The 24438-nt window shown below is 41.0% G+C and overlaps 1 protein-coding gene and 1 long non-coding RNA gene across 2 annotated transcripts in view; one reads left to right on the top strand and one right to left on the bottom strand.

The window, feature by feature from the left end:
- Positions 1-14415, bottom strand: part of Fxr1 (FMR1 autosomal homolog 1) — a 53178-nt gene extending 38763 nt beyond the window's left edge. Inside the window, exon 1 of the mRNA XM_031376288.1 lies at positions 14159-14415. Coding sequence (XP_031232148.1) covers positions 14159-14209 — 51 coding nt within the window. The 5' untranslated portion in view covers positions 14210-14415. The remainder of the gene's footprint in view (positions 1-14158) is intronic.
- A 1777-nt stretch (positions 14416-16192) lies between these two features.
- LOC116095081 overlaps positions 16193-24438 on the top strand; it is a 9828-nt gene continuing 1582 nt past the window's right edge. The window contains exons 1-2 of the long non-coding RNA XR_004120432.1: positions 16193-16241; positions 18807-18964. This is a non-coding gene — a long non-coding RNA (uncharacterized LOC116095081). The remainder of the gene's footprint in view (positions 16242-18806; positions 18965-24438) is intronic.

The following is a 24438-nucleotide window of genomic DNA, read 5'->3' as shown; positions in this document are numbered from 1 at the left end:
TCTCTCACACACACACACACACACACACACACACACACACAAACACACACACACACACTTAAGAAAATGTAATTTAAAATTTTGGGAGGGGTGAGAGAGACGGCACAGTGCTCAGTTCCCAAATTCCATGTTGTGCAGTTCACAACCACTTCTAACTTCAGCTCCAGTAGGAATCAATTCAATGCCTCTGGCCTCCCCAGAAACCTGCACTCATAACATATTTCCACATACATAATTAAAAATAAAAAACCAAATATGTTAGGTAGCTCAAACCTTTAATCCCAAGGTCAGCCTGGTATACATAGCAAGTTCCAAAACAGGTAGGAGTACATAGAGACCCTGTCTCAATAACCAAAAATAATAAAACAGCCGGGCGGTGGTGGCGCACGCCTTTAGTCCCAGCACTTGGGAGGCAGAGGCAGGCGGATTTCTGAATTCAAGGCCAGCCTGGTCTACAGAGTGAGTTCCAGGACTGCCAGGGCTACACAGAGAAACCCTGTCTCGAAAAACCAGAAAAAAAAATCAATTAATAATTAATTAAAAATAAAAACAAGCCAGGTGTTAAAGCACACACTTTTTTCAATCTCAATATTCAGGAGACAGAGGCAGGCAGATCTCTGTATTTGTGTTCAGGAACAACCCTTAACTACAGAGCAAGCTCCAGGATTTCCAGACCTCTATAAGACCCTTTTAAAAAAAAAAGTAGTAATTGTAAAAACAAAAATAAATCTAGCTTCTAGTTCACAATTATTTTCATGAGCAAGCAAATAAACTATTAAACTGACACTATTACTACTATTTTCAAACGACGAAGCGTTCTTCTTAGTAACTGGCTTATTTTTCTGCCATGTGTTAGTGTTCCTGCATGACATTTTAACATTTTTCTAGATTTGGAACAACAGAAATATTATAAATTGATTTCTTAAAAAAGGTAATTAAAGACAGGTCCAGTTCCTGGCCTGAAGCAAACTTGTAGTGAAGTACTGCAGTTCTAGAAAGCAATTAACTTCTCTACGAAAGCACTGGGCTCAGGGTTAGATGCTATGACACTCTTTTCCTCATCCTATCAGTTAAAGATCACTGCTGGCATAATTACACAACACTGAGGATTCGATTTTTCTTGAACTGGTAAAATTGCATTAGATTATGACTTGCCGAGCTTTGGGCAATTGATAGTTTACTCAAAGGTTCATTTTATTTTCCAGCTCCTGTCTAACTTCCCAGTCTCAAATCTGACAATTCAGCATCTCTGAACCCAGGATGCTTCTTAAAAATGAGGGCATCTTAGAATAGCTGTCAGCCACATGTCACCACTTAAGCATGCTCAGACTTTGTTGGCTTGCAAATTTTCTGCAGCACTCAAGTACCACACTAAGGAAGGATCGAGGCTTCTTAGCAGAAAGCTGTTAATACCTTCTGATAAAAATCAAGAAAGTACCAGCACCAATGCTTGCAAAGTTAAGTGAAAAATCATGCAAGCTATCTGTTTAATGGTGTTTTAAGTCACTTATTTAACCTGCATTTCCTATTTTGGGCATCCAAATTAAAAATTATTTCTTGTAAGCTACTAAATGATAACCAACCCTCAGAGTAATATAAGCAACTTTTCTCTTGCAATTGGCATCTTTTTTGGTTATAATAAACTGGCATGGACCTTTCACAAAACATCCAAATCTATCTGTAGAAATAATCTATTCTTCTGAGTTAACGGTTTCTTTTTTTTTTAAAGATTTATTTATTTTATTTATGTGTACACTGTAGCTGTCCTCAGAAACACCAGGAGAAGGCATCAGACCCCCATTACAGATAGTTGTAAGCCACCATGTGGTTGATGGGAATTGAACTCAGGACCTCTGGAAGAGCAGTCACTGCTCTTAACCACTGAGCCATCTCTCCAGCCCCTTTACAGCACCCAGTATGGTCTCCCATCCAAGTACTAACCAGGCCCGACCCTGCTTCTGAGATCAGATGAGAGATCAGGCACGTTCAGGGTAGTATGGCCGTAGACAACGGTTTCTTTTTAAGAACACACTCTGCGGGCTAGTGAGATGGCTCAGCGGGTTAAGAGCACTGACTGCTCTTCTGAAGGTCCTGTGTTCAAATCCCAGCAACCACATGGTGGCTCACAACCATCTGTAATGAGATCTGATGCCCTCTTCTGGTGTGTCTGACGACAACTATAGTGTACTTACATGTAATAAATAAATAAATCTTAAAAAAAAAAAAATAACACACTCTGCAACTGAGACTGGATTTGAACTGGCAGAAACGTTCCTGCCTCAGCCTTCCAAGAGCTGAGATTACAGGCTTGAGTTACCTACCACATTCAAATTATTGCTTGGATTCTAAACCTAGTTCAACTATTTTGACTTCTTGACCATGGTTTATGTCTCAGCCAACATGTATATAGACATAATATCACCTTATATTATTTACAACCCTATCCATGTATGATTCAATTTACAGGATTTTCTAACTACAACTGTCTTTTCTAATCAGGTTTCCAACATAGCCCAATACAGGTATCAATCCACTGTGTTTAACGAATTAAGGTCTTTCTCACATCTCTAGAATATTATCTAAAACCAATGTATTTTTTGTCTCAGACCTGGGAGCAACTTTATGTAAAACAAAACAAAATAAAAAACCAAAATCAACCTGCAATGGACTGGAGCGTCTTATACTGAGGTGCCCACAAACACTCAAAGCTATGCTAAGGAGCATTTAATGCTCCTACTCCATACTTCTTGCAAAACACCACATCAAATAGTCTTTAATTCAATGTCTGTTAATTTATGACTCAAACCCCTTTATGTTTCTAGACTATCTGCAATTAAAGATACAAGGTGGAAAAGCCCTTATCAGCATAAGGACAAGAGACCAATGGTGATACAACATAGCAGTTTTGCTATTACAACCTAGAGATCCTAAGAAAGCAAAGATTCCTTGTGAGTTTTCTCAACAAGCAAGCCATAATTTCCCTCTTCTGAGCCTCTTTTTGAGTCTTCCTAGAGTACCCAAGATTTTGTGGAACAATTCAAGTTCTTATCAATCCAGTCATCCTGGATACCAGATGCCACTCTCATTCCAATCCTAGAAATAGAAGTTGTGAACCGGTACCAAGGATTCTTAATTCCCATATGCGCAAATAAACTCTTTCAAACTGTTGACCCACTGATTATTACTGAAATACTTGGTGCTTGCACAGATGTCTATCTCTGTGGGGATGCACTTTTATGTTAAAGGAAAGGGTTAATATCCATAATACACAGATCTCTGTAACTGACAAAGGACATCACAATAGAAAAATAGAATAAAGACCTGACTCACTGTATAAGAACAAATCCAACGGGCAAATAAAGCCTTCCTAGCTGGGATATAAAGAGAAAAGAGTTTCAACTGTTAAAAGACGTAAGTTTTCTTTTTTCAAAAAAAGTAATGTATTATTAGAAGCTTTTGTTTTCTGCTCTTTTTAAGTTCCTTTCCAAACCATCCTATTATTTTTTGCACCTATGCTGTATGCATGTATATGTAGGTGGGCAATGCCCATGGAGATCAAAGGTTGACATACACCATCTTCATCTTTCTCTACCTTATTCACTGAGCCAAGATTTCTCACATGAACCCAGAACTCACCAATTCAGCTCCTCTAGACAGTCAACTTACCCCAAGCCCTCTAGGACTCTTCTTTAAATTTCAAGGGCAAGCACTTTATCCATTGAGCCATCTGCCTGGCCCCTAAATTACCCCTTTCTTTAAAATCTATCTAATAAAAACACAGATTTTTTGGGGGGGGGATGATAGGGGGTGGGAGATAGATTACTGACAAACACCTGAATTTTATACTATTATGAACTGTTACGTAATCACTATAAATTATATTGTACATGAAAAGTCAAGTACATGACTCTAGTTTTTTATGGGCACACTGAAAAGCCCTACATTTGTTTCTGAATGTTTCCATACATAATGTAAGGAAATAAAGAGAGAAATCTGGAATTACACTTATCTGGCTATAAAAGCAGGCTTACCTGAAATGGATGGAACAAAAACCACCATCAGGAAAAAAAAGGAAAGCATTTGGACTGAACCAATAATAAATCACACATGCAAATGGACACTGATACATCCAGGTGTATATCCTTTAAAATGTGTGTTGTTAGCAGAGTGTGGTGGTACATGTCTTTATCCCAGCACTTGGTAGGCAGAGGTAGGAGGATCTCTGTGAGTTTGAGGCCAGCCTCATCTACAAAGTTGAGTCCAGGAAAGCTAGGGCTGGTCACACTGAGAAACCCTGTCTCAAAAAACCAAAATGAAAAATGAAAAGTATGTCGTTGAATATTTAATAGTATACATCTGTAATCCCAGCATTTTGATTCTGACATAAAAGAATCATGAGTTAAGGGGCCGGGACTACATAGTGAAACTAATTTTTAACAACAAAAAAAATGTATCCTTAGCCAAGCACAGCAGCTTTTATCAGTAATAAGTGCCTTAAGCATAAGCACTGAGCACCTAACTATTCAAACACAAGGATAAGATTGCACAGATATCTTCCACTGCTTACACTAATCTACAACAGTTCTTGAGATAAAATGCCTTAATGGTTCTACACAGCTACTGAAAACCCCCAATTCCTTTCGTGTTGCAAAGCACTGAAGTTCCAGTTATCCCTGTGTGTTTCAGCAAGTTTCTTTTGGACAATATCAGAACTTATGTCCTTATCAATATATAATCACTTTTTAAAAGAGTTGTTTATTTTATTTATATGAGTACACTGTAGAAGACACACCAGAAGAAGGCATTGGACCCCATTACAGATGGTTGTAAGCTACCATGTGGTTGCTGAGAATTGAACTCAGGACCTCTGGCAGAGCAGTCAGTACTCTAAACCACTGAGCCATCTCTCCAGCCCTATAATCACATTTTTAAAAAAATGCCATTTCAAGTGTTCTGAACCAAATCAGAAAGATTTAACTTTTTATAGAGAACTACTAAGATGACACAACAAGTCACTTGTATCCAGAAAACAAGACTAATTCTTTTACTTATTCAAATATATACTGAAGCTTCTATTGCAAATGCCATCAATATTACCAAGAACTCTCCAGTCACTCTAAAATATATGTGCAAACATACTAAAGGTGAAACAGAAGGGAACAGTTAATAAAAAGAACCTCATACCAAAAATAATCTTGTTTCCAGTGAACAAATGAACAGAAACTTACTCTTAAAAGTCAATGTAATATTTGTTAATAGTCAATTTTACCATGGCTTTCAATCCAAGAGAAAGACAATGAATTATGAACTATATATACACATGCATGAGTGTTTAGATTAACAAAGCAATGTTCTGCTTTTGTTGCCTAATTTTCTAATATTCCAGCTATTATTTTGAAAGCCTAGTCCCAGAAAAGTGGCCACAGCAGTTTGTAGATTGTTCCTATTCATTAGCTAAGCACACTGACTGCTCCCCCAAGAAAACAACCAAACAAAAAACACCATTTTTTTTTTAAGTCTTGATAGGCAAGGCCCCAAATTCCATTTCTAGAATAACTAGAAAAAAATTTTCAACAGGCAGTTCACTTAAACAAATATGTATGTGCAGGACTGGAGAGATGGCTCAGCAGGTAAGAACACTGACTACTCTTCCAAAGGTCCTGAATTCGGATCCCAGCAACCACATGGTGGCTCACAACCACCCGTAATGAGATCGGACACCCTCTTCTGGTGCATCTGAAGACAGCTACAGTGAATTACGCCAGAGCGAGCAGGGACGGCAGAGGTCCTGAGTTCAATTCCCACACACGATAGCTCAGAGCCATCTGTACAGCTACAGTGTACTCATACATATAAAATAAAATTAATCTTTAAACAAGTATATGTATGTGCAATTCAAATATTTCAAAGTATTTTACATACTTTGTAATGCAAAGGTGAATTATGAAGGATGTAATTATCTCAAAAAAATAAAATATAAATCACGTACCTAAAATAGCTATATTAAAAAAGTGAAAACAGGGCCGGGCGGTGGTGGCGCATGCCTTTAGCCCCAGCACTTGGAAAGCAGAGGCAGGTGGATTTCTGAGTTCGAGGCCAGCCTAGTCTACAGAGTGAGTTCCAGGACAGCCAGGGCTACACAGAGAAACCCTGTCTCCAAAAACCAAAAACCAAAACAAACAAACAAACAAACAAAAAAGTGAAAACAAGTTAAGTTTAAATTGCCTAAAACCCAATATACTCAAAATATTATTTCAATATGTAATTAGTATTTAAAAACTCTTATGTTTTATAGTCTTTTTCAAAAGAATACCACCTCAGTATTCTTTCAGCTATTTCAGCTAATTCTAATTTGAGCTCAATGGCTGCAAGCTACCCTTTTGGAAAAGAGCACATTCTTAGAAAGCAAAAGCCGCCAGGCAGTGGTGGCGCATGCCTTTAATCCCAGCACTTGAGAGGCAGAGGCAGGTCGATTTCTGAGTTTGAGGCCAGCCTGGTCTACAGAGTGAGTTCCAGGACAGCCAGGGCTAAACAGAGAAATCCTGTCTCAAAAAAAAAAAAAAAAAAAAAAAAAAAAAAAAAAAAAAGCAAAAGTCATAGAAAACAGCCTAAATCATTTTGCAACATGCATCCCAATTCAGTCCTCCTGATTCCCGTTGTATTAGTAATATTTGTACTTAAGGGAATCATACTATACAGCATGGTAGCACACACCTATAATCCCAACATTTAGGAAGCAGAGGCAGATTCGAAAATGGAAAACCATTTTCAGCTACATACCGAGTTGAGAACAACCCCGACCCTACTTCAAAGTGTGTTGGGGGAGCTGGGAAGGGGTCTCTATACATTAAAAAAAAAGACAAAAACAAAAAACAAAAATCCTCCAAGGAAGCAAAAACAGACTAGGAATCTTAAATTAACTTGATTTTTAAAACTAGACAGGGCCTCAGATTTCCCCAAATGGTGTTAACTGTTTCACTGTTAGACTAAATTAGAAATGCTACATGTACAAAAACATTTAAGAAACAGTTTGAAGGCTAAACACTAACATTGCAGATGAAAAAAACTAAAACCTCACAACTACCCACTACAAAATTAAGAATCTTTTTTTTTTTGTTTTTAGTTTTCTGATACAATGTTTCTGTGTATTAATAACCCTAGCTGTCCTGAAACTAGCTTTGTAGACTAGGCTGACCTTGAACTCACAGTAAAAGGCCTGTCTTTGCCTCCTGAGTGCTGGAATTAAGAATCATACTTGATAATGTGATAAGAACACATCACTAAGTTATAATCTAGTTAAACTCAGACAAGATGGCTCAACAGGTAAAGTAATTTGTCATACAAGCTTGGTGACCTGAGGGAAAATATCTTTGGACTCTCTCTCTACCTGTTCCACAAACACATATACAGTTAAAAACACACACAGTCCATTACTCAAAACTACCATGTAAGGAAATGTACAAAAGTATCCTAAACTAAGCAACTGGAAATGAAAACCCTAGAGTTAAATGGCACTTCAGATAGAGCGTAATCTTGGACAAGCTATATCGTCGTCATAATCAGTTCCTTGTATATCAAATGAATTAAGTACATACTTCCTAGACCAGGTATGGCCATGTACACCTTTAGAGTCCAACATTCCAGAGGAAGAGGCAACTGAATCTCTGTGAGTTACACACTAATCAGATCTATAATGAGTTCCAAGAGAGCCAGTGCTACACACTGAGACCATATCTCAAAAACAAACAACACCCCCCCCACAAAACCATACCTCATGAAGTTCCTAAGTATGCAGGATGCATGTGAAAGCCTAAAAGAACATCTAATAAATAACAGGCTGTCAAGCTATTCTACAAAATACACACAAAACATGATACTTAAAATATATAGGTATGTTAAGAAAAATATAGCCAGGACATATCTATTTCTAGACAGTATTTTATGGCTTTTGTCTTCAGGTGTTTTATTATGTATTTCTCCTATAAATAAAATCACAAGCATTTTTTTTTCAAAACTTAATCCAAAGGTCAGGTCTAGTAGTGCATGCCTATAACCCCAGCACTAAAGAAGTGGCAACTACTTCAAGGGCAGTCTCCACGAAACATATATCAAGTTCCACACCATCTTGAGATATTCTAGACCCTGTCTCAAAATAACAAAGACTTTTTTTTAAGATACTTATTATTATATCTAAGTACCCTGTAGCTGTCTTCAGACACACCAGAAGAGGGCGTCAGATCTCACTATGGATGGTTGAAAGCCACCATGTGGTTGCTGGGATTTGAACTCAGGACCTTTGGAAAAGAAGTCAGTGCTCTTTAACCACTGAGTCATCTCACCAGATGCCAAAGAAGACTCTTACAAACAGCTAAATCTGGCCATTACTCCTAAATGAAAATAAAAGTTATAAACCAGGCAGTGGTGGCACATGCCTTTAATCCCAGCACTTGGAAGGCAGAGGCAGGAGGATTTCTGAGTTCGAGGCCAGCCTGGTCTACAGACTGAGTTCCAGAACAACCAGGGCTAGACAGAGAAACCCTGTCTGTCTCAAACAACAACAACAACAACAACAACAACAACAACAACAAGAAAACCAGAAAATAAAAGTTATAAAATTAGTATGGTTGAACAGGCCTATAAACCCAATATCCTCAAAACCAAAAGCTGTTGAGACCGTTCATTTCCACTTACAATTAACATTTACAAAGCCTATATTTTAAATACATACAACTCAAAACCATCTTAATATACCTGACTGTATTTGAACAAAGAGCCCTAATATTGGCCGGGCAGTGGTGGTACACGTCTTTAATCCCAGCACTTGGGAGGCAGAGGCAGGTGGATTTCTGAGTTCGAGGCCAGCCTGGCCTACAGAGTGAGTTTCAGGACAGCCAGGGCTACACAGAGAAACCCTGTCTCGAAAAACCAAAAAAAAAAAAAAAGAGCCCTAATATTAAGGTAGCTACCATTTTTTCCCTCAAATACTAAACTGGAAGTTGTTGGTGAGGAGTTTGACAAAGTTGTTACAAGGTTTGGTCTACAGTAAACTAGAACTTTAAAAAAAAAAAATTTTCTCTCCATCACATGGACTGCCCAGCTCGAACTCAAAATTGTCAGGCTTGGCAGCAAGCACCTAGCCACTCTTCTTTTTCTGACCTAGAATGCTGATGTTCCTGCCTCTACCTCTCAAGTGCTGGAATTTTAGGCATTTGCCACTAGGCTTGACTTTCAATTAAGATTTTGTGCTCACTGTGAAGTCATTATGCCCTCAGCCCTCTACTCCACTGTTAATTTAGTTCATCCTGAGTGATAAAATAACTACTGCACAACTTCGTTACTAGTCTGTTCTTATTTTTACTAGTAACCTTAAGAAAGGAGGGATTATTTATGGATCTATTACAATGCTTTGAGATATGTCAATTATATGGTTAAAGCACAATGAAAGGGCCCCAAATTTCACTTCATTTGTACAAACTGAAAACTTCCTCCATAGAAACCAGAAACTGAGTGATTTGTTCTACTTCAGTTTCAAACTATATTTAGTGTAGAAGTATACAGGTCAGACATACAGCACTAAAATCATGGGTTCAACTACCAAAAAACGTATTTATGTTTAGCCCAAAACTACACAATGCAACATTACAAAATGCCATGTCAGAGTTGGGCATGACATTTGAGACTTGCAGATTTCACTAAGAGACTGAGACTAGAGGATCACATGAACCCAAGGACTCCCTTCAAACCAGAGATCCCAAAGTTTAGTGTCATATGCATCAGTTAAAATACATATTAATGAGATGAAAATGGGCATAGTTTTTTTTTTTTTTGGAGGGGAAAGGCAAGGTAATGGAATATTCAATGATTGGTTTTAATTATTACCTTCAGACTTCCAGAAATCCCCTGGGAAAGGTCTCAATGAAACACTGTCCTAATTAATATGGCCTATGGTTATGGCTGGGAGGTGATTATTTAGAGTAGCTGGGAGACTCACCTACAGTGGGTAACACCAATCCCTGGCCAGGAATGAGACACAGGCTGCTTAAGAGTAGAGAGAGAGAGCTGAGTGCAAGCACACATGCATTAATCCATTCTTTCTGCACCTGGCTAGATGTAATATGAGATTCATCAAATTCCTGCTGCCTTGACTTCCCTCAATGATGACCATAACCTTGAATTGTTAATCTAATAAAATAATAAACCTTTTCTCCCTTATGCTGCTTTTTAGGGTATTTTATCACTACAACAGAAAATGACACTAAGGTATTAATTGAGAATGGGATAGCAACAGCAGATGCACAACTAAGTATCCTAGCAACCATCCCATTTTTCAGATGAATTATACACAACATACATTACCTCTTCCCAGTCTCTTAGCTCAGAGTACAATACATTCTGCCTCTCTAAGCTTTCTAAGAAAGGCATATTGCTTTAGGTAGGACAGGTACAGAAGCAAGCAGGTGTTTTTACCAAATTATATCTCACCACCAAGTGTTTCACATCTTCCCATTCTTTCCTATCCCTATATTTAAAGTGCTGCAAAGAGACATCTCTTATTATAAATACACTGTTAACAACAAGAGCAATATGCTTAGCGTGGTTACCATGTTATTATGTATGCATGAATTTTTTTAGTCCATTTAGTCAATGTTTAAGAGCAGTGCATCAAGGCAATGTGCTACAAAGATCAAAGCATGATAACCTCTCAAACTCTTAAATCACAATTCACACAGCCAAATGTGTGTAGTCCCTGTATTTCTGAGGAAGTAAAAAGTGTAAAAGTTGGTAAATTCAGAATTTCAGAATTACCTATACACGAAAAACTACCACTGAGAAAAGTACAAAAAATAAAACCATTTAAAGCGCTTGACTCTAAACAACTTCTAGCTTTTTACCACTTCCAAAATTCCTTCATTATTATCTTCTAAATTAGAAAAAAAAATGTTAATTTCTCTATGCTAAACAGAAGCCAAGCTCAGAACTCTTAACATTATTTTGCTTAATTCTATAGGTATGGCAGAACTATAGAGATAGGATACCCTAAGAGCAGTGGTTCTCAATCTTCTTAATGCTATGACCCTTTAATACAGTTCCTCCTGTTATGGTGACACCCAATCCTAAAATTATTTTGTTGCTACTTTATAACTGTAACTCTGCTACTGTTGTAAATTATAATATAAATATCTGATATGCAACCCCTAAGAAAGGGTTATGAGCCTCAGGTTGATATCTCCTGCCCTAGAGGCTAACGGGTCAACAAGGGAAATTTAAAAGATGGTACAACTATTCTATCACAGTGGTTGTGATTGCACACAATTGTCAGCATATATCAAAACATTTATAATGTTTAGAAAAAAGAGAACAAAAGCTGTTTTGCAGTGTACAAATTAGCCTCATAAAACCTCTAAAATTAAAAATTTAAATGACAGAAAATAATAAACTGGTTATAAGAATATTTTCAGTCATGTGTGGTAATACATGCCTGTAATCTCAGCTATTAAAGGAGATCGAGGCAAAAGAATGGCCAAGTTCAAAGCCATGTCTCATTTGAGAGTTTGTCTCAAATGAGGTTAAGAGTATAGGTGGATCTCTTGCCAAACATGTATGGGGAAAGCTCCAGCCAGGTTCAAATTCAAAAGAAAAAGGCATTCCCTCCTCTTGGAGACCTGTGCACCCTAAGGAGTTCTTCCTCATTTTTCCTTAATAAACCTAGTTTGTGGGGAAGCAGGAGAAAAGGACCAGCACAACCCACATGGATAATTTCACTACATAAGATATGAAAGTATTTTAGAGCACTGTTTTTCAAGTCCATGATTTACAGGAATCTACTGACAAGATAATGAAGTATGTCACCTAGAATTCCCATTTGCGTATTACTTCTAGTTAAAGTTCTTTTCCTTTTTTACCATTTTGACGTTCCAAGGTCCTGGAAGACTACATCTTGTACAAAGTATACATACAATCCACTATAGAAGGAAAACTTTCAAGCGTTCAAAATACAAAAAATGTGGCTAATGTCCTTCCCAACCTTTGTCTGTAAAATGGGTGGGGTCCAGTCTAAGTATAACCAGATTTGTAGAGTGTGAAAGGAGATCAATAGACTGGAGTCCTGTGGTACAGACCTGAACTGTAGCTACCCAGGCTAAAAGGGAGGAATGCAAATTCAAGGCCAACATGAACTACAGAGTGAGTTCAGGACCAGCCTGGACAACTTACTGAGACTATCAAAGAAGGAATAAAAAAGGCATCAGAGCAGAGCTTTATAGCAAAAACAAATGTCTACTATACTAGTACAAACCAAGTTCTAGCCTCAATTTTCAATACAACCAAAATCAATTACTAATACTTCAAAGTTCCAACATGGAGCTACATGCTTGTGAAATAACTTTAAAAAAAAAGAAAGAAAGAAAAGACACCAAAAGATTGCAAACCAACTTTACAGGAAGTCAAACTGATTATATTGTACTACAGACTGACCTAAAATACAGTAAAAGGAATGGTTCTCTATTATCTACACGATGAGGAGTAACTTGTTGAAACAATCACTTTTCAATGTGCAAGGAAAAACTGCTTAATCTGTATTACCTAAAAAGTGTGCTGAAAAAAGGTGAGAACTGAAACTTTTCCATAGGGTAGGGAGATGATACACACTAATGAACATTATCTATGCAGGAAAACAATTTTAAGTCCATTCCTTATGGCACAGCCAACCATATCTGCAATCTTGCAGAGAAGGTAACCCTAGGTTTCAGTAAGGAACATCTACTCAAATACTGCTTGGATCATTTGTCTGACATCATGTTTTAAACCTGGAATACCAACGAAGCCAGTTACATGCTAATAGGTGATACTAAAGGCTTCCACAGTCACTCTTACTGCTTACTTGGCCACCAGAAGAAATTTTACAATCAAATTTACAAAACAAAATTTACAAAAATATAGTAATCATTCTTTGCCAATGAGCTACTGCCTCTATTATTACCACGTGACAAATCAAATCCATACTTCTAATCAGCAAGCTAAAAAGGGAAAACTAAAACATTGAAAAATTAGGAAACCGTTAATACCAAATAAAATCCTCTGGAATAAAGGAGCCACTGAAATGAAAACCTGTGAGAACCCATTTTAAGTAGATACAATACTCATGTACTAGAAGAGGGCCTTCATAAAAATAGCCAAGACTCTCAAACATCTGAGATGCTGGCTTGGAGAATGACTGACAGACAACAACAGCTGAGGAGGTTTTGTATTGATTTGTTAAGATTCTCGCACACTTTGGGGGGAAAAAAAAAAGAAGGGGCCGTTACTATGGAAAAACTGTTCGGCCTTCGTGTTCTGCTTGGTGCCTCCTCCCCCTTTTCCAATAGAAGCGCCTTACAAATTCCTCCACTCTAGAGAGTCCTCTTTCTGTCTCCAAGGCCAGACTCCACAGCAATGCATGGCCTCTTCTCAAAGGAAACAAAAAAGAACCTCGTGGAAGAGGACTTAAAAAAACAAAAAACAAAAAACCACCTTCCCAGGGTCTGTGAAGAAACGCGTCCCTCCCACCTGCCGTCTGGCCTCGGTTCACCTTTGAACCCTTCCTTCAGAATTCGCCTTTCTCCCAGGCCCAGGGGCGAAGGGGCCGCCCGCTCCCCAGGCCGCAGGCACCCCGGGCCGCCGCCAGTCCGGGTTTCCACGCGGGCGCCATGGGTTCGCAGGGCCCCGGGGCAGCACAACACCGGGTAGGCCTTGGAGTCCGCCACTCCAACGCGGGCGGGGCAGAGAGGAGGCCGGCGGGCCCGGCCGCCGCCGGGTCGTAGTGAGCTGCCCGCCTCAGTCCGCGCCCCCCACCCCGGCCAGGCCTCGCCGGCGCGCCCGCACCACAGCCCGCCGCTCCAGCCCCGCCGCCCGCCCAGCCGCCGACCCGCGTCCCGGAGGCCTCGACCCAGGGCGCTCCGGGGCAGGAGGCAAGCCAGCACCCGCCGGCCGCCTTGTTTCCAAACATAACGGAGCCCGGGCCCCGAGACCGTTAAACCGCGCCGAGGGCAGAGGCCATCAGCACCGACCAGCTGCCCCCCGCCACCACCTGCCACCGCTCCTCGGCCCCTGGGGTCCCTGGCGGCCCTTGGCCCCGCTCCCAAGGCCCGGCTGCCATCCCCGGCCGCCCCGCGGCCCGTACCTTGTAGAAAGCCCCGTTGGAGCCGCGAACCTCCACCGTCAGCTCCGCCATGTTGGAACCGCAAAGGCTGCTGGGAAGAGATTCTAGAAACTTTCCAACGCGAGGGGAGGAGGGGGGAGGGGCGAGCGCCGCGGGGGAGGGGCGGGCGGGAGGGCGGGACGCTCCCGGCCCGCTCCCGGGCTCTCCGCTAGCGGCGCCGCTCTGCGCGGGTCCTTGGGCGGCTACCCTGCGGCGGGCCGGTCCGCCCACGCCCGCGCGGCCCGCCTCGCGCACAATGAGTGAGGCGGACCCGCCCGGCGCGCCACACTCGCCCCAGGATCCGCGCGGCCGGCGACGCTGCCTACGGGACCTTCCCGTCGGGAGCCGCGGCATGGCGGGCGCTCAGGCTCGGTTAGAGCGCATGGCCCGCCCGCGGACGCTCTCAGAGGTCTCCACTCCTGGAGCCTCGGGCCTCACCAAGGAAGAACCTTTCCCAGGACGAACCCGGAGGGACGCCGCTGTGACTCGGTGTTTTCTCCCGTCCTCACGCGGTCCACCGGCCTTGCCCCGCGCGAAGGCAGCTCTCCTCCACCTGTCACCGACCAAACACGGTTACCTTAATACGTTAGTAAAGGCTCGGGAAACCTAAGCTAAGTTTGGAGGGGATTTTGTTTGAGACAGAGTTCTCCAGCCCAGGTTGGCCTTGAACCTATAGAGCTGCTTCTTCTGCCTTTGGCTATCTGAATGCTGGGATTACTTTTAAAAGATTTTGTTTCAAACCATGAGGAAGTGTATCCCCACCCCCCACCCACACCCCATATATTACACATGAGAAGTTTTGCAAATAGGATCCAAGAACCTATTGGATTGTGTGACTTTACCAGAAACTCCACCAGCTCTAAAAGCATTGTGGCACGCATACTTAGTTTGATAAGTTAATGCCAACTTCTAAAAGCAAGGCTTTTGGAAATAGTACTTAAAGAATTCATTTGTGTGTAAATCTTTACATGACTGTTTTCAACGAAACTTGATATATTTGTCTTTACTTTATTTGAAGCTCAAACCACCCAGCCTCCCATGTCCAGGTGCCAGTTGGGCTAACAGGCTTGTGTCCCTGCTCAGAACCCCACATTTACCTGTTACTCTGAGACAAAAGTCTCACTGTGCAGCCCAAGATGGCCTTCAATTTACCTACCATTCTCTTGTCTCAACCTCCAGAGTGTTCCCTTTACTGGTGTGAGCTCCCCCCTCAACCCTCCCCCCCCCACCCAAGCACCTTGGTATTTATAAAGTACATTTTCTTTATACAAGATTAAAATGTACAGTTTTAAAATGTACAATTCAGCATCTATCACCGTGATCAATATAAAACATTTTCATTACAAACAACAAATAAATAAATAAAAAGCACTTGTGCTTACTGCTATTCCCCAATTCACCTGAGTTCCGCAGATTCTAGGAAACTGCCCATCTGTTTTCTATGTATAGATTTGCCTAGCTCAGTCTCACATATTAGTGGAATCATGATATGAGGGCTTTTGTGATTGACTTCTTAAGTTGAGAATATTATTTCAAGATTCATGGTATAGCAGATATGACCAGTTATCCCTTTTTGTCACAGTTTTGCACTGCATAAGCATACCGCACTATCCCGCTGATGTGGTTTTTAGTGTGTTTGAGGGTCAGATGCAGAGGACTGAAGCATGATCCATACTGGAACCATATATACTCTGCCACTGAGCTGCACACATCACTATCTTCTTTAGCTCTTTATTTAGTTCTCATTTGAAGGCCCATGCTTATAATTTTGTGAAGAATACAAGAGGATCAGGAATCCAAGGTTATCCTTAGCTACAAGTTCCACTGTTAGTGGAGTCAAATTCTCTTTTAGCTGTTAAAAGTAACGCTGCTGGGGTAGGTGCCCAGTTTAGTGGTGAATATCTTCAATTCTAGTTCTCAGAAGACAAAGGCAAGAGGATCTAATACCAGGACAACTAGAGAGAGAGAGATCCTGTCTCAAACCAAAAAGCTGGAGCAGGAGAGATGACTCAGCAGTTAAGAGCATGTGTTCCTGCAAACAACGGCTTTGATTCCCAGCAGCATGGTAACTCACAACCATATATCTCCATTTCCAGCATATCCAACACCCTCTTCTGATCTCCAAGACTACCAGATTCACATGTGGGCACAAACCTATGTGAACAGACTGTACTGTTGGTATACCATGCCAATGACTCCGAGGCCTCAGACCCCATGGTACAATTTGGAAAAGATTACCCATATGGGCCAGGCTCAAGAGGAATGGCAGAGTTTTCATTATCAGTATGTGAAAAGACAACTAACTGACTTTGACTTCCTCCTCTGGAGGAATGTACAGACTCCTACTGAAACTAGCTAGCCCCTCCCACTGTGTTGAACCTAGTAATAAACTTGCTGAGTTCTAGGTTGCAAAGGTAGCCGAACCCGGCCTGGCCTGGGCTTGCAGTTTTTTTCTCTTCAGTGCATCTAGTAAGGATCCCAGGATGCAAGGTGCACTGGTCACAGCACTGCTATGAAAATTCATGCTTCTCTTTTGGAAGTTCATCCCTTTTAGCTGTATACCAAGAAATCTACTTGCTGACTCCTACTGTGATAACTCAATGTTTAACCACTTGAGAAACTGTCACACTTTGGAAAAGTGTGACATGCTTGGCCATCTACAGGCAGCATGTCCTCTGACTTTGCTCTAGGAAGGTCCCCCTTTCCCATTTCTTTCTCACTCCCTCCCCCTTTCTTATTGTAGATGGTGCTTGTTTGTTTGGAATAGAACTCTAAAAACTCTAATTGACCTAAGCCAAAGTGTTCTAGATGGTCTAATCTTTGAAAAATCTGAGTTAGTCTTCAGCCCTTGTATACTGAAGTATTTTAATTTAGACTCTAGCTGGAGAGATGGCTCAGTGGGTAAGAGCACTGACTGCTCTTCTGAAGGTCCTGAGTTCAAATCCCAGCAACCACATGGTGGCTCCCAACCATCCATAATGAGAGCTGACACCCTCTTCTAGAGTGTCTGAGGACAGCTGGAGTGTACTTACATATAATAATAGTAAATAAATAAATCTTTAATTTAGACTCCAGCCAACATTTCACTACTTTTAGGTAGAGTGGTTTTCCTTTAAAAACTGAACTTATCTAGTATCTAGTGACCCTTGTAAGTTCACAGTGCTAAGAGACAGAAGTTAAGATGTAAACCCTTCATTTCCTGTTTCTGACAGTCATATTTGTAATTGCAGCTCCTATAATCACATTTACAATGACACGTGACATAAATTTAAGACCACTTTATTATTTACTATTATTATTTTAGTGTGTCAGCATGTACACATGTGAGAGTGTATGGATGAAAGTTCAGAAAACAACTTTACGGAGTCAGTGGCCTCCTTCTACCTTTAACATAGGTTTCAGGGATTGAGCTCGTCTCCATCCAGGCAGCAAGCACTTTTACCCACTGAACCTTCTTGTCCTCCCTTAGTTCTTTTATCAGTCCTTGGAACACAGAAGTCACTCTGGAATCGTCTGTTTCAATGACCTCTCAAATCAGCTGAATGTGTAGAATTCAGAAGGAGAGTAATGTCATGTGGAAGGGTTATAGGGAAGAGGAGGGATGACCTAAAAGCAGCTATAGAGAGTCTGTACCCAGCAGGGTGAACAGCTTTCCCACAGCTGTGTGGTGGTTTGAATGAAGCTCTCCCACCTCCTCTAGACTCCTATATTTGAATATTTGGTTCTCAATTGGAGGAACTGTTTGGAAAGGATTAAGAGGCATGACCTTATGGAGAAGGTGTGCCATTGGGGTCAAGCTTTAAGGTTTCAAAGGCCACAGCATTCCCAGTTAGCTCTCTGTGACTCACGGTTGTGTCTCAAGATGAGGTTCTAAGCTACTGTTCCAGTGCCATGCCTGCGTGCCTGCTGCCACGCTCCCAGCTGCAGCAGCCAGACTCACCCTCTGAAACTATAAGCTCCGCAGAAGCTCTTTCCTCTGTAAGTTGTCTTGGTCATGGTGTCTTAGCATAGCAATAGTTAGGTAACTAAGAAAGAAGTTGGCTGGAGAGATGGCTCAGCAGGTAAGAGCACCAGCTGCTCTTACTCGCTGGTCATGAGTTCAAATCCAGCAACCACATGGTGGCTGACAACCACCCGTAATGAAATTTGATGCCCTCTTCTGGTGTTCTGAAGACAGCTACATTTATAATAATAAATAAATCTTTAGAAAAAGAAAAAGAAAAAGAAAAGATAGAAGTTGGTACCAGGGAACAGGCTATTGCTCTGATAAGCCTGATTGTGTTGTTTTGGGGAAGAATGTGGAGGACTTTGGAATTTTGGACTAAGAAAGTCTTTGAATGCTGTGAGATTTAACAGGCCATCCTAGAAGGATCTCGGAAGACAGTATTGCTGAAAGCAATGGGCACTATGGAGACCCAGTTCAGTTTCAGAGGAAGACAAGATAATCTACGGGGTTAGGAACCATTCTTGTGATATTTTGGCAAAAGATATAGCTGTCTTTTGCCTAGATCATAAAAATCTACGTGAGGTAAAATTTTAAAGTTTTGGACTAATTTTCTTGATAGAGGAGATTTTAATACAGCCTATAATTTTGACTGTCACATGGATATTAGTAATCACTTTTATCCAGGTCTACATGAAGAACTACCAGAGCAAAAAGAAATGTAGAATATACAAAGCACCAGGCAGTTGAATGTCAGGATCAAAGCTTGTGCTGAATGAGATAAGGAGAGGCCTGATCCAAAAAAGGAAATAAAAAAAGTGGTGTCTCAAGCAAGACCTACCCAGGTATGTAAAATATTAATAATAAGCTTAACTCTGTCTAGCTTTAAATGAATGAGACTCAAACTATGATATTTTTAAATTAGGTTCTACACAATTTCTGGGGGATTACCCTTAATCTAAATCTCTAACAATAGTGTGGCTACTACCCCAAATGTGCTCTCCAAGTACTTGCTGTTTAGAATTCTCTGGATTATTTCTGCTTAAGCAATCTGATGTGCTAAGGAGGCATTTCACTCTGGCACATCCTACTGGTCCATCATGGCTCATGGAGACCTCCTTTTCTCTTCCCCTCAATGCTCATGTTTGCTCTCCCCACCCCCTTCTCTGTCTTTCTCCTTGTAGTCCTTACCTACAACTCCCAGCTCCCTCTATTCCCGCCCCCCCCCCAGGAATTGGATGTTGCCAATTTTATTTAGCCAATAGTTTTAAATTGGGGAGCAAGATTTACACAACAAAGGCTAGTATATGTGAAGATCTGCTCATCTTGGGGCAACCAGGTCTTGGGGTACTGAAGTGGAAATTTCTGTTTTCTTTGGAGACTCAGTTGTGTCACCTGATGTTTTTCTGGAAACTATCTTATGAGAGGATGTCTTGCTGAGAACAGACTTGTGGTGTTTTTCTGGAAGCAGCCTGGAAAGGGGCATGTAATGTTTTGCTAGAGCAGACACTTGAGAGAACATGTGATGTTTGGAAACAGTATAAATATAACCCAACAAACAGTGGGCCACACTGTGTGGTATAGGTTCACCTTGCCACTTTGGACTAACACTGGTCTTCTCTGATAACATTGTAGCATTGGTTCACCTTGCTTTCTTCGCTGATCCACATTAGTTGTGACTTCATAGTGAGAAAAGGACCAATAACTTATGGTGGTGTTCTTGCCACTTTTGGGGACTTGGGCTGATTGGCAGAGCCTCTCCTTTTCTTCTGAAAAGAATGGCTGTTGCTGATTCCTGTATGCTGAACTGCTGCTATTTTGGCAAAGAAGATTGGGATTGTCCCAAAGGGCTATTTCTAAACAGGTCTACATCCTCTTTTGCCCTACTAACCTTTTCTTTCCACTACCTCTGGTGAGTGGTGGGCTAGAAGAAGGGGGCATTAAAGCATCTAAGTTCCCTTATTAAACTAGATTTTGAAAAATATAAGTCTGCAGGGTACAAAATTTAACATTTGAATACAAGAAGTCCCAGACCAACCCCTACCCAAATAGCTTCCAATGTGTGAAAAGGACTGGAAACTTCAGTGCCTAAAACAATAAGGAAAAGTTTATAAAATGTGTTCAAGGAGAAGGCCAGGCTCCATCCCACAGTGGCAGTCAAGCCTGGCAATGTTGTTTATGTGGTCAAGCTTTAGAGTCATGAAAGATTCAGGAATAAGAGGGTTGCGAAATCTTTCTCTAAGGCAGTGGTTCTCAACCTGTAGGTCTAAACCCCTCTGGGAGTCTAACAACCCTCTCACAAGAGTCACCTAAGACCATTTGAAAATACAGATGTTTACATTACAATTCATAATAGTAGCAAAATTATGGTTATGAAGTGCCAATGAAAATAACCTTGTGTTTGGGGTCATCCCAACATGAGGAACTACTACATTAGACCATCACAGCGTTAGGAAGGTTGAGAACCATTTGCTCTAGGGCCAGGTAAGAGGCAGGAGAGTACTTCTGTGGAAGTTCTGAGAGGTCAGTTCATAAAGCTGTGAAATTGAAGCCTAGATTGTACGGGAGACTCAAAGAGGTTGGAGATGCCAGAGCCATGAGATGTCTGCCAAGAAGAATGGCAGAAGCAGTCCAAGAAAGAAATGTTGCATCAGTAAAGCCTGCAGGGCAGATCCAGCTAAGTAAGCCCTTTCACACTGGACACAGAGCTTCAGGATTTGGTGTTTTCCCTGCTGGGTTTTGGTCTTGCTTTGGTCCAGTACTTAATCACAATGCCCACTTTCCTCCATTTTGGAATGGTAATATAAATTCCACCCCATTTTATGTTGGAAGTATGTAATTTGCTTTTTGATTTTGCAGGAGTTAACTTAAGGCAAGAGACTTGGACTTTTAAACAGTGTTAGGACTGTGAAAGATTTTTGAGGACTTTTGAAGTTGAACTAAATGCACTTTGTATTATGATGTAGCCTAGACTTATGGAGGCCAAGGAGTAGAAGATGGCTTGAATGAGAATGGCCCCTATAGGCACATATGTTTGAATACTTGGTCCTAAGCCTGTAGAACTATTTGGGAAGGATCAGGAGATGTGGCCTTTTTGGAGATGTGTCCCTGGGGGTGGGCTTTGAGCTCTCAAAAGCCCATGCTGTTTTAATTGATTTTCTATTGCTGTGAGGAGACACCATGACCAAGGTGACCTATAAAGGAAAGCATTTAATTCAGAGTTCAAAATTCCAGATGGTAGTAGAGTGGTGGAGGGTCTCTGAGATTACCACAGCCAACAGAGTAACAATCTATGGGAGGCAAGAAGGTAGTTTGGTTCAACATGACTCAGTAGCTGATATTGTTTCAAACTTTGGGTGTCTGACCCTAAGTAGTTTATTTTAGGCACATTAAAGCACAGCACAGTTTGGTGAGAACTCTTCTGGTGGTCATTAGCTCAATCCCATGTGTACAATAAGGTTTAAGTTATCACTACATTGGAACTTTTTATAAAGTACATAAAGATAGGTTCTATAGATTGACTACACATGACATCTTTCGTAAAGATATGTTACAGAGATTGACAAGCTCATGGTAAGCCTCCAACCATGGTCTGTTACCACCATGGTGGGAAACATGAAGCAGACAGACAGCTATGGTAACGGAGCAGTAGCTGAGACAATAATCACAAGGCAGAGAGAAAGAGAGCTACCTTGGAATTTTAAAGCCCACCCCTAGTGACACATCTCCAACGTGGCCACACCTCCAAATCCTCAAACAGTTTCACCAACTTTAGAATAAGCATCCAAATATATGAGCTATGGGAACCATTCTCATTCAGAGCATTACATATGCTGTTGCAGTTAGTCCTCTCTCTCTCTACCCTACCCCAACTCACAGTGTCTTAAGATAGAAACTCTCAGCTACTGCTCCAGCACCATGCTTGCCTGCTACCATGCTCTCTTCTATGATGGCCATAGATTCAGCTCTGAAATGAAAGCCCCCAATAAATTCCTTTATCTGTAAGTTGCCTTGTGCATGGTGTCTTACCACAGCAATAAAAAAGTGACTAAGACAGCTATGTAGATGGAGTCTATCTTAGTCAGGGTTTCATTGCTGTGAAGAGACACCATGACCATGGCAACTCTTATAAGTGAAAACATTTAGTTTGGGCTGGCTAACAGGTTCAGAGGATTAGTATAGTGTCATCATGGTGGGAAGCATGGCAGCATCCAGGCAGACATGGTAAAAGAACTGAGAGTTTTACATTTTGGAGGCTGCCAGGAAGAGACTGGATGCATTTTTACACTGAGCATAGCTTGAACATTTAAGACCTCAAAAGCCCCACCTTCACAGTGACACACTTCCTATAACAAGGCCAGGCCTCCTCCAATAAAGCCATACTTCCATAAGTGCCACTGCCTATGGGCCACAAATTCAAAAGCATGAATCTATGGGAACCATACCTATTCAAATCACCACAGAGTCATACATTTAAATTTGGGGAAGTTTATTTTTTTTTTTTGACAGATCTAGGCAAGTTGCTGAGGCTAGCCTCAAGCTGAAACTTCTTCAACCTCTTCAGAAGCTTGAATCACAGGCATATGCCCTACAACAGTGACTTAGGTCATATCTTTATCATCTTCAAAAGGTATTCAATATTAAAATGAGAAAAGCTACAAAACAGGACACACATTTAAAGTGTTTGTGTGGGGGGGTATGTATGTGTGGGTGGGTGTTTATGTGTGTGTGTAGCTGGGAATTAATATTTCTAAATATTGACAGAATATAAACTATGGTTGACAAACATGTTTTAAATTTTTTGCCCTGTCTAAATTTTTGCTTTGAACATATGTGGTTACCAGAAGATAAGAAAATTTCATTTTCAAATTCAGTATTAGAGAAAATTTCGCAGCCACTAGAGATAAACTTACAGAAAACATTTTTGCTGGATGTGGGTGTAACTTGGTCAATAGCACAAAGCCCTGGGTTCAATCCCAGGACCACAAACTAGGCATAATGTTACATGACTCTAATGCCAACAATCTGGAGAGAGTCAGGCAGGGCCATCAGAAGTTCAAGATTAGCTGGGCAGTGGTGGCGCATGCCTTTAATCCCAGCACTTGGGAGGCAGAGGCAGTCAGATTTCTGAGTTCAAGGCCAGCCTGGTCTACAGAGTGAGTTCCAGGACAGCCAGGACTACACAGAGAAGCCCTGTCTCGAAAAAAAAACAAACAAAAAAGAAGTTCAAGATTATCTTGGTTACATGACAAGTTTGAAACCAATCTAGGCTCCATCAAACTCTGTCTCAAAACATAGAGAAGAAGCAAGAAGAGTGTTCACAGGGGAGGGAGGGATATCTTAACTCATACAATAAAATTCCAGTTACCTAACTATATAAAACAAACCAGCAAAAATGCTACATGGAGTTGGTTTGCATAGATAGTGTATTCAACAACTGAAAATGTGCTGTAATGGCTTCTACAGGGGTGAGTGTGAAATTCAGTAGTAGAACTAGTCTTGGTTTTATCCCTGTGCCAAGGGGCATGGGAACTCGGACCCAAATGTTAACTGTGGTCTATAGAGCAGTGCCATTGTGATTAGTTTTTCTCTGTGCTTTCTTATGTTCTCCAAGTTTTCTACACTAAAGAATAGCACTGCAAAAATAAATAATAAATAAATAAATAAATAAATAAATATTAGCCCCATTCATTTTTTAAAAAAATTATACATTAAACTGAATTCACAGTGAGATTTGAGTTAAGTAAAAATTGTAGGCAGCACCACAGCCTTACCCTGTACTGGGCCACAAGGACAAAGCTGACAATCAAATGGGAATCACCCACACTGAAGTTCCAGGTCCTTAAACCAAAGCTAAGCTGTTGACTGGCTCATCCAGAAGCCAAGAGGCCACATTCTCCAGCACTCCAAAGCCTGGAAGGGGGATGTCTCTGTTTCACTTGTGACCTTTAACCTTTATGGAAGGAAGTCTGCAATAATCTGATGCCCGATTGTCAGTTGTTTGTTTAGTTGGCTGATTTTATTTTAATCTCTCTGTCCCTGTCACAGGAGGGAAATGACAGAAATGACTGATCTTTTTGTGCTTTGTCTCTGCTCTCTCCACACCTTCTCTGTCTATAAGACTAGCTTGTTTGCTCAGCTCATCAAACACAGCATTTACTGTAACTTATACAACAAAGTAATGGTTCCCAATTCTAAAATCAATAAAGGGGGACTGAAGACTGTATTCCATGGTAAAGTGCTGGCCATTCGAACAGGAGAATGCGAGTTCAGATCCTAGCAGTGGTATAAAAGCTGAGCATGGCCATCAGTACCTGTA

The sequence above is a fragment of the Mastomys coucha genome, unplaced genomic scaffold (assembly GCF_008632895.1).
Source record: "Mastomys coucha isolate ucsf_1 unplaced genomic scaffold, UCSF_Mcou_1 pScaffold17, whole genome shotgun sequence".
NCBI classification, from domain to species: Eukaryota; Metazoa; Chordata; class Mammalia; order Rodentia; family Muridae; genus Mastomys; species Mastomys coucha.
This window is presented reverse-complemented; position numbering and strand designations above follow the sequence as displayed.